General features: G+C 54.2%; 1 protein-coding gene across 1 annotated transcript; it reads left to right on the forward strand.

Moving 5' to 3' along the window:
- The first annotated feature begins 550 nt into the window (after positions 1-550).
- On the forward strand, positions 551-5,454 carry LOC129011204 (histidine-rich glycoprotein-like). Its single transcript, XM_054445923.1, has 3 exons — positions 551-2,020; positions 4,185-4,267; positions 5,019-5,454. The coding sequence occupies exon 1, from the start codon at positions 677-679 to the stop codon at positions 1,781-1,783; it is 1,107 nt and encodes a 368-aa protein (XP_054301898.1). The 5' UTR covers positions 551-676; the 3' UTR covers positions 1,784-2,020; positions 4,185-4,267; positions 5,019-5,454.
- The last annotated feature ends 4,198 nt before the right edge of the window (positions 5,455-9,652 follow it).

A 9,652-nucleotide genomic window follows, 5' to 3' on the forward strand; every position in this document is an offset into this window, starting at 1 on the left:
CCATCCCTGCTCCCAACACACACTCATCACACACATGCTCATCACACACATGCTCATCACACACACACCACACATGCTCATAACACACTCATCACACACACGCACAACACACATGCTCATCACACACATGTTCATCACACACACGCATCACACACACCATATGCACTCATCACACATGCACTCATCACACACATGCACCACACACACTCATAACACACTCATCACACACACTCACGACACACACTCATCACACACACCACACACATTCAACACACACACACACGCTCATCACACACTCATCACACACACCACACACATGCTCATCACACACACCACACACACTCATCACAAACACACTCATCACACACACACACTCATCACACACATCCCACACGCTCATCACACACACCACACACACTCTTCACATGTGATCATTACACACATGCTCATCACACACACTCATCACACACACATCACATATGCTCATCACACACATGCTCATCACAAACGCTCATCACACACACGCTCATCACAAACGCTCATCACACACACATGCTTATCACACACACCACACACACTCATCACAAACACACTCCTCACACACACACACATCACACACACCCCACATGCTCATCACACACACCACACACACTCTTCACACGTGATCATTACACACATGCTCATCACACACACTCATCACACACTCATCACACACACATCACATATGCTCATCACACACATGCTCATCACAAACGCTCATCACACACACATGCTTATCACACACACCACACACACATACACACTCACCACACACCACACATATGCTCATCACACACGCTTATCACACACTTGCTTATCACACAACACCACACACACAGTCATCATACACACTCACCACACACACCACACATATGCTTATCACACATGCTCATCACACACATTCATCACACACCACACACATGTTCACACACTCATCACACACACCACACACACGTTCATCACACACTCATCGCACATATGCCACACACATGCTCATCACACACACCACACAGACATCTTACACACTCATCACACACACCACACATATGCTCATCACACTTGCTCATCACACACATTCTCACACACCACACATGTGTTCACACACTCATCACACACATTCATCACACACACCACACATGTTCATCACACACTCATCACACACACCACACATGTTCATCACACACATGCTCATCACACATGCTTATCACACACATGCCACACAAGCTCATTATGCACACTCGTCACACACACACCATGCACACTCATCACACACACTCATCACAAATGCACTCATCACACACGATCATCACACACATCACACACCACACACACGCTTATCATGCATACTCATCATATGCACCCCACACACAGTCACACGCACACAGGCCAGACACCACATATGCCAGCACACTCATCACACACACCCACACACAGTCACACACACACAGGCCAGACACCACACACGCCAGCACACTCATCACACACACCCCACACACAGTCACACACACACATGCCAGACACCACACACGTCACACCATATATACACTCAACCATCACACGCACACACACCACACACACAAACTCATCACACATACACCTGCACACACAGCCACACACACTGGGCCATCACACAAACACCATGCACCACACACACACTCATCACACACACACACACCCCCCCCACACACAAACCCAATCACCTCACACACCCATCCACCCCCATCACAGCCCCCACCTCTGCTGAATGGAGCCCCACCATCCTTCAATGGGCAGCGGGCACCTCGTCGTCCTTGACGTGCCCCATCGCACTTCCCTCTCCCGCCCACGAGGACCTCGGTAATGTCGCCCCTGAAACTGCTGCAGAACCTGGAGCCCATTGTGATGCAGAATTGGAATCCCAGCTCAGCCCCCTGCACACTTGATTGCCCGGAGAAATGCCTTATTCCTGAGAGCCCCTTGGTTCTTCTCCGTCTCCGGTTAGGTGAGAAGGTCAATCTGGCCCTGCGGGTTATGTTGTGGGTTACATGAGAACCTCTTCGGCATGAAGAGGCCAGGCAGGTCCTCCGACAGTGCCACAGCCCCAGGCTTGTGCCGCCAAATCATGGAGGCCTTCCAGGCCCTGAACAGGAACCGGACAGGGCCTTCTTGCATTACTACCCGAATGACACTGCCGGGGGCCGCTCTCTGGATGCCATTGTGGCCCAGTGCCGGGATGGTCGGCTGCCAATCAAGGGTGATGTGTGGGCTGCTGGGCCTTTGGTCCCTGTCAGGGTCACTCAGAGAAACCCAGGTGGACACGAAAGTTTGAGGCTAAGCCACATCCAAGCCAAGACTCAGGAACAAGCAGGGACCTTGCCTGTAGCACCCCCAACTCAGGAGCTGCTCTCCAGCTTCTGGCTCCCCTGGCTCTTTTTGGCTGAGGGGGCTCCTCTGTGTAACTTAGCCAGGCCCTCTTTCCAGCCTTTTATTCTTCCTGCAGTCAGAGACGGGGGCAGAGGGGGCCTCTGGTGCCAACTCTGAGGCCTCTTGAAGCCCAGCCTGAAAGTGTCTGTCCCCACATGCTGCCACCCCCACCCTGAGATGGGGGCTTAGAGCCTTTGCCCTGGTGGCTTGTCCTGCTGGGACCCCTTCCTCTAATCTCAGAATGACCGACCCTTCGCCTCCCTCACGTCGCCCTTTCAGAGCTACTTTCTCACCCAGACCCCCGACCTGGTGCTCCTAGTTTCCCCACCCAGCTGTGCTACGTGTTCCCAGGTGTCTGCCACCTGCAGCAGGCTGCCCAGTCATTTCTTCCTCCTGGTGTGCTTTCATCATGGAGCCCCTTCTGGCCCCATCCTCCAGCTCTCGCTGTGTTGCTCAGAGCAGCTCACAGTGGGTGCACAGCGACTTTGAGGAATGGGCGTTCCCGCAGCTCCCCAGCTTCCATGAAGGCTACAGCGGGCTCTGCAGGGCAAGCTGGCCTTTGCAATCACTGCACAGTGACCCCTCACAAGTAGCATTTTTGCACTTGGGAGTCTACACGTTTTTTTCATTTTAAAAGGAGTTCGTCCCTTCTGTTTGAGAAATATGCCCAGGAACATAGCCCTTCTCAGAGAGTCTGGATTCTTACAAGGAAAGCTCTTGGTTACATAGGGGAGTTCACCGTGGTGCAATGTTGGCTGAGGCATGGCCGGCACAGGGCAGGAGCTGGGGGACTGGTGCCTCTGAGGACAGGAAGACACTCGTCATAGCAGCAGCACACTGCTTGCATCTGCAGAGGCCACAGGCTCAGCAGAGCTGCCCTCGCGATGCTGGTGATTTCGGGAGCGCTCTCTAGAGGGCCAGGAGATACAGCAGCCTCAGAAGTGGCTGCCAGGAGTGGCTCTGGCAGATTGAGATGGTGATTTAGCTGATCATGCCGCTGTCTGTGGTCACTCTCCATCAGAAGCCACACCTCACTGTCTTAGAGTGAGGGAGAGACACACTCAAGCTGGGGGTGAATGACATCTGCATAGCCAGATCCAGGGGCCAGGAGGATTGGGGACTGCCTGGGAGGAGTCTCCATGCCACGTGAGTCAATCAGGGAACCCTAATTGGAAAGCAGGAATGCAATGTAATTGAGTTTAATACATAATTTAGATGGTTACCCGTTAAGCTAATGCCTCCCGCTTAGGTGTGGGGAGAAAATTATTTATCTCATAGATGGGGAAGATTTCATTTGTTTTTATAATGGAATGCTTCCCAATTGACTTTAATAAGAGCAGTTTGTTAAAACAGATTTTGAATTGGTACATAGATTTGAAGTTCATAAATTAGTTTTTGATGTGATGTACTTAGCACCTCCTTTCCTCCCTTAAAGTGGCTGGATTTATTCTCCCATGAGGCTGTGCGCTCATTGTTGTCCTACATTATGGAAATTAAATCGGTTCTCCATGGTGTCTTCATAAGAGGCAATTTTACTCCTGACTTCTACCTTTTTTTTTTTTTTAATTTAAGAAGGGACATTAAAGAGACTCTGCTTGCTTCTTTGCGGGGCCTTTTTCCTCTTGAAAACAGTCCCAGGGCTGCAAACAAATGCTTTAGTTAAATATCAGAAAAGAACTTACTAACAATGCCTTACTTGGGTCCAGTCATCTGTCATTCATTAACCTGTTTGATTTTCTCAGCAATCCTATGAAGTCAATCTGCCGCTAGGAACCCAGCTCCTGTGTGTGCACATTGAGGCCCCGGGCCTGGTCACCACCCACAGGTGGGTGCTGGCTTGGCAGTGGGGACCAGGCCTTTCACACCTGCAAAGCAGGGCTGCCTGGGCCTGGACCCAAGCTCTTCTGGCCAGCCCAGTGATGGCAACTCTGAGACTCAGTTTCCCTATCAACAGAACAGGGATAAGATACTGAGTACCTTGGAGGGGGTTTTAGGATGGAAGGAGGTGATGCCTGCCCAGAGCATGGAACAGAGCCAGTACCAAGAGCTGAGTTGTGGGCATTGCAATTACCCCGGTGGAATGGCTCCCAGACCCCTCCCCGAACCAGCTGCCCCCACTCCAACAGCCATACCACGAGGCAGACAGCCTCTGACCGAAAGCGCCCCACCCTCACGCCTGCTTCTCCCCAGCTGTGGGGCCTCAGGTGGGCGTCCCTGTGCTCCAGGTCTCAGCGTCCTTGGCTATGAAACAGGCTGCTGAGGCCTCCCTAGGGCACCCAGCATCCCTGCTGAGGGCAGAGGGGATCTTGCTGACAGGCTGCAGGAGACCACCCCAGTAGCCAGGGGTTTGCCCGGTCTCCTCTTGGGGCAGCTGTCCAGGCAGAACCTCAGCCCGCAGATGGCAGGATCAGGCCGAAAGCTAAGTCTTCAGGACTACAGGCCTGCAGGCCATCCCTGCCCGGTTCATTCAGCAGTCTCAGTGACAGGTGCTAGGGAAGGCCCTGGTACAGGCAGCCTTTATCTCGGCCTCCCCTGGACCCCCAGCCCCTCCAGCTCCAGTCTCTGTGTTACCATAGAGACCCCCCATGGCACAGCAGGGAGTGTTTTCCACAGCCCCAGCTGCACCCCACTTCCAGCTTGCCTCTGGAAACAACCACGAATAGCAGGGCGGCACCAGAAGGTAGGCCTTTAGGGAGAACAAACACAGGCCTCCACCCTCAGACAAACACAGGCCTCCACCCTCAGATGAACACAGGCCTCCACCCTCAGACGAACACAGGCCTCCACCCTCAGACGAAAACAGGTCTCCACCCTCAGATGAACACAGTCCTCCACCCTCAGAAACAGAAGCTCCACAGAGCCCCCAAGGGACCCTGGGGCACCCTGGAAGCATCCATTGCATACTGGAGCCACCTCAAGAGCCATGGGGCCTGGAGCCCCGGGATTCTGGGAAAGGTCTCCCTGGAGGCACATTGGAATAAATGTGTGTAGCTGTGAAACCCCCCTTTACATAAACTCAAAAAGAGAGCCTGTGTAAAACAGATTTCTAAATACCCAAGACCTTAACACACAAGCCTCCCCTCCTGGGCACCTGCACAGCCTCTTCCTGCCCTTCTTGCCTCCAAGCTGGTGCAGCTCCTTCTAAAACACCTTGGTGCACCCAGGGTGCCCAGAGGAAGGTGGGAGCCCACAGGAGACACGTGGATGGGAGTGAGCCCCTCCACCAGCCTGCTGGGAGGCAGATGGTCGGGGAAGGGGTGCCCTACCACTCTACTGCGGAAGAATCTGTTACCATGGAAGCATCCGGAGCAACGAGGAAGAGGTGGCTTTGCACCCCAGGAAGTGGGGCCCTCTGCCCCAGGGATGGGTGAGCTCATTTGCCAGGAGGGCCCTTCAGACTGAGGGTGGGGGGTGCAAATCCTAGTCCTGCCCCCAAGGGCCCTGGGCATGGATGCCCTCAGCAAACTCTCCCCAAGACCCAGGCATGGGGCAAGGCAGGACCTGTCCTGGAGCTTCCAGGCTGGGGCAGCAGGGAGGGCCAGGGCGAGGGGCCCTGGTGTGTGGGAACCACCCCAATCACCCCCGAGTCCCTGACCTGAAGCTGCCCCTGGGGCTGAGGAGCCTCACTCTGTCCCTGGGCCAGGGTCCCGGGCTCCCCAGTCTGTGGAGTGAGAGCCGCAGGGCAGGGACGGGCAAGCACCAGCACCCATGGCTGCGGCCCCAGCCCTGTCGCCTTAGCCTCCAGAGCCCCCAAGACTTCACCTAGCCTTACAGGCCCCGCTGCCCACACCCGGGCTCAAGGATTTGAGCCAAACTCACCCGTCTGCCCAGTGGCTTTGGATCAAGAATGTCCATGGCTCCCCCTGCCCCCCAGCCATGTCTCATAGTCCCCTGGGGTGGGCTGAAGGTCTCTGAGAGAAACCCGCACTCACTGTGTGGAGCACAGGCCCTGGCCCACTGCGGGCCAGCAGGACTTTCTAGGAGGAGGGGACGCCTTCTTTCTTGGCTCCTCATATGGTGCCACGTGAGCCATGGGTGCGTGTGGCTGGCGCCCAGTGTCAACTCCTTTCATTCACTTCCCTCTAAGCACCTCCGTGGATGATCGGCCACTGTCCTGGACTCACACAAAGTCTCAGCTGGCGTGTGGCAGGCTGGGGGGAGCTCAGCCCCTCCACTCAGAGGTGATGGTCGTGGCCACTGCCTCGAACAAAAGGAAGAGCTTGTTTACAAATTGTTCATTGAAAATTGAGTTGCAAACATTGGCATCAGGCCTCGCCTGCCAGGCCACCCGGATTGGAGGGTAATTTATGAAGATTGCTTTACCTGGGGGCATGCTGGTCTATGCCTGCGAGTAATTCACACCAGGCTCATTTCAGATGAAAAGACCCCATATTTCACGACAACAATGTAATCATGGAGCCACATTAAAAAGTCATTACTGTTTAGAATCCAGCTTGGTTTGAAGAACACTTATTATAAAATTCAACAGCCTTTGTAAATTACTGAAAGGTTTACTCAAGAATCCTAGGTGCCGTGATTTAGACCGGGAACTTACCACTTGATTGATTCTGTGGGATTTTGTCGGTCCCTGCATTTATAAGGAATGATTAGTGAGTGATGAGAGTAATAAACTCCTCCGTGCTGTTTCGGAAATAATGATGAGTTGAGTTTGCATCCTTAAATTTCTCATGCAAACCACTCCTGCTCCAAAAAGTCCCAGATGCAACTTTGGGTGGTTTTGCAGGCAGTATGGCCATCACCCCCCAAGGGGAGAGAGCACAGGGGAACTGGCTTCTCCGCTCACCTCTTTGTGGGATCCCGGCAGGCCTGCCCACCGCGTCCCAGGAGAGCAGCCATGGAGCCCGACTCCGTTTCCAGGCCAGCTCGAGGGGTGCTGGGAAGCACTGGGAAAGCTCCTGCAGATGCAGATGCTCCTCTGCCTCTTTCGTGGCAGTCCAGGGACCAGATGTGTGTCTGCACAAGCCCTCTTCACTCACACGTGGTTGAACAGGCAGGACTTGGTGAATTCCTTCTCAGTTTTGAGAGGCAGAGAGCGTGCCCCTGGCAGCCTCTGCCTGGGGCTGAAATGAGGGGTCACTTGAGGATCCTGAAAACTGAGGTTCCAGCCCTGGAAGTGCCCCAGAGCCAGGCCATCCTGACACACTGACTTTCCTTCCACCCTGGGAGACAGCAGCTCTTCCCTGCCTACCTGCCCAGCAGTGGCCAGCTGGCTCCCAGCTAGATTCTGCCCTCTGCAGCCCCGGAACTACACCTGTCCCTTCTTAGAAGCTGCCAATGCCCATGAGTGTCCGGGACACTCTGGGAAGGACTGTAGTAAAATAGTCAATGTGTTTAATCCACGTTTCTCACTGGCCCTGCCGTGCCTTTGACCCACAGGACAGCGGCCATGGATGTGCTTGGGAAACCGCCATGATGGGCTCAGGCAAGAGGGCTGGCCTAAGCATGGGTCACACCAACGTGGGTGGCTCAATTAAGGAACAGGGATGGACTTCCTGTCCTGTGGCCCCCACATGCTCCTGCTTCTTCCAGTGGCCATTTCTGGGTGAGGCCTGTTCCCCCACATCTCCGCAATGGGTCCCTCTGTCCTGGCTCCCGCCAGCTCCCGCCTCCCTCAGTGCCCAGCTTGAGGCTGGAGCACAGTGGAAGGTCTGTGAACCTGTAGTAAGCAAAATAGAAACTAAATGTGGACTTGAACTGGACTGAAAGGAAACTGAGTTAGACTGAATGAAAATGGATTGGAATGGAATGGAATTCGGATTTGAACTGAATGGAATTGAATTGGAAGTGGATTAAAATGGAATTGAACTGTAATCTAAACCCCAGTAGGGCAGAAGAAATGGACAGGCTGAGCCAGGGGTGCTGCCCTCACCCCACCTGCCCCCTGCCCTGGGGAACCCTCTGATCAATACTGCTAATAGGAACTGAAAATTAAAGAAAATGGTGCTGATGGATTTTCTTTAATATGCATAGATGCATCTCAGAGTGTTTCTGGAGAAGCAGTGATCGAGCCTGTAGAGGTCATGAGGCACCTGGGCCAAGCCCCGAGATGCTGCCAGAAACAGCACTTGAGTCGTGCACTTTAAATTCAAAGCGCTGTCCATCTTTGACAGAGCAAGCTCCTCTTGTCCAGCCATGTACAGCGCCCGAGCCACAGAAGAGGCCCCCAGAAGCCTCCTCCAGCAGACAGGAATGAGCAGGCACTGCCCATGGGGAGGGCGCACGGCAGCCTGCAACCTGAGGAACACGCGTGACATGGGACAGCAAGGATTTTCCACCACGGGTTTGCTCCGTCTGTGCAGGGTCCCAAGGGTGCCGAGAACACTGAAGACTTCAAGGGCCTGGCATCAAACACTGCTCTGAGGGGTAAGCAGACACCTGCTGGGAGCAAAGGGAGGGCCCCCTAGAGAGCCAGAAGACTCAGCCCTCCAGCGCCGGCTGGAACGTGGAGCCACGAGGCCACTCACCAAGGAACCCAGCAGCGTCTGGAAGTAGGAATGGCTGTGAGCCGACAGCAGCAAGAACACAGAGACTTTTGTCCTGCAACCTCAAAGAACTCAGTCCTGGTCATGGCACTTGTCACCAGTGGGATCTGGTCTTACTTTTACAGGAAATAAAAACGATCTATGAGAATTTTAGCAGGTCCATGGCCTTTCACCCAGCATCCTTCGGCCTGCTTCTCCTGTGTGGGAGAACATTCTCTTAATCAGCACCGCACCATCGGCAGGTTCAGGAGGCTTACAGGACCCTGTTCTGCCATCTCTCACGGCGTGGTGTTGGTCAAGAAAGTGTTCCTGGAACAAAGCATGCTCGGCTGGCCCCCGGGCTGGTGGCTTTCTCTGCGACAGGGACTGTCTTCATTCTCCTGCGTCTTTCGGGCTGGATGGTTGGTCCAGCATCCACTCCACATTTCCCCGGTTTCAAGTTCTTTCCTGTATTGAGAGGGAGAAGCCAGGAAGGACCCCCAGGCCCCGTCCCCTGGATGGCTCCAGTGAGGTTGGCAACGGGAGGAGCCAGGTGAAATTTGGAAGGTGAGGGGGACCCAGGACCTTTCCACCAGCTGGTGGCTTCTCCAGCTTTTCCCCCCATTCCCCCGTCACCACTACAGATGGGCTCGAGATTTGTGGCAGTTTCCTGGGCAACCCCTGAGGATCCCTGCCACAGTGATTCAGGCTGGGCCCATCCTGGCTTT

This window comes from Pongo pygmaeus, chromosome 14 (genome assembly GCF_028885625.2).
Source record: "Pongo pygmaeus isolate AG05252 chromosome 14, NHGRI_mPonPyg2-v2.0_pri, whole genome shotgun sequence".
Taxonomy (NCBI): domain Eukaryota; kingdom Metazoa; phylum Chordata; class Mammalia; order Primates; family Hominidae; genus Pongo; species Pongo pygmaeus.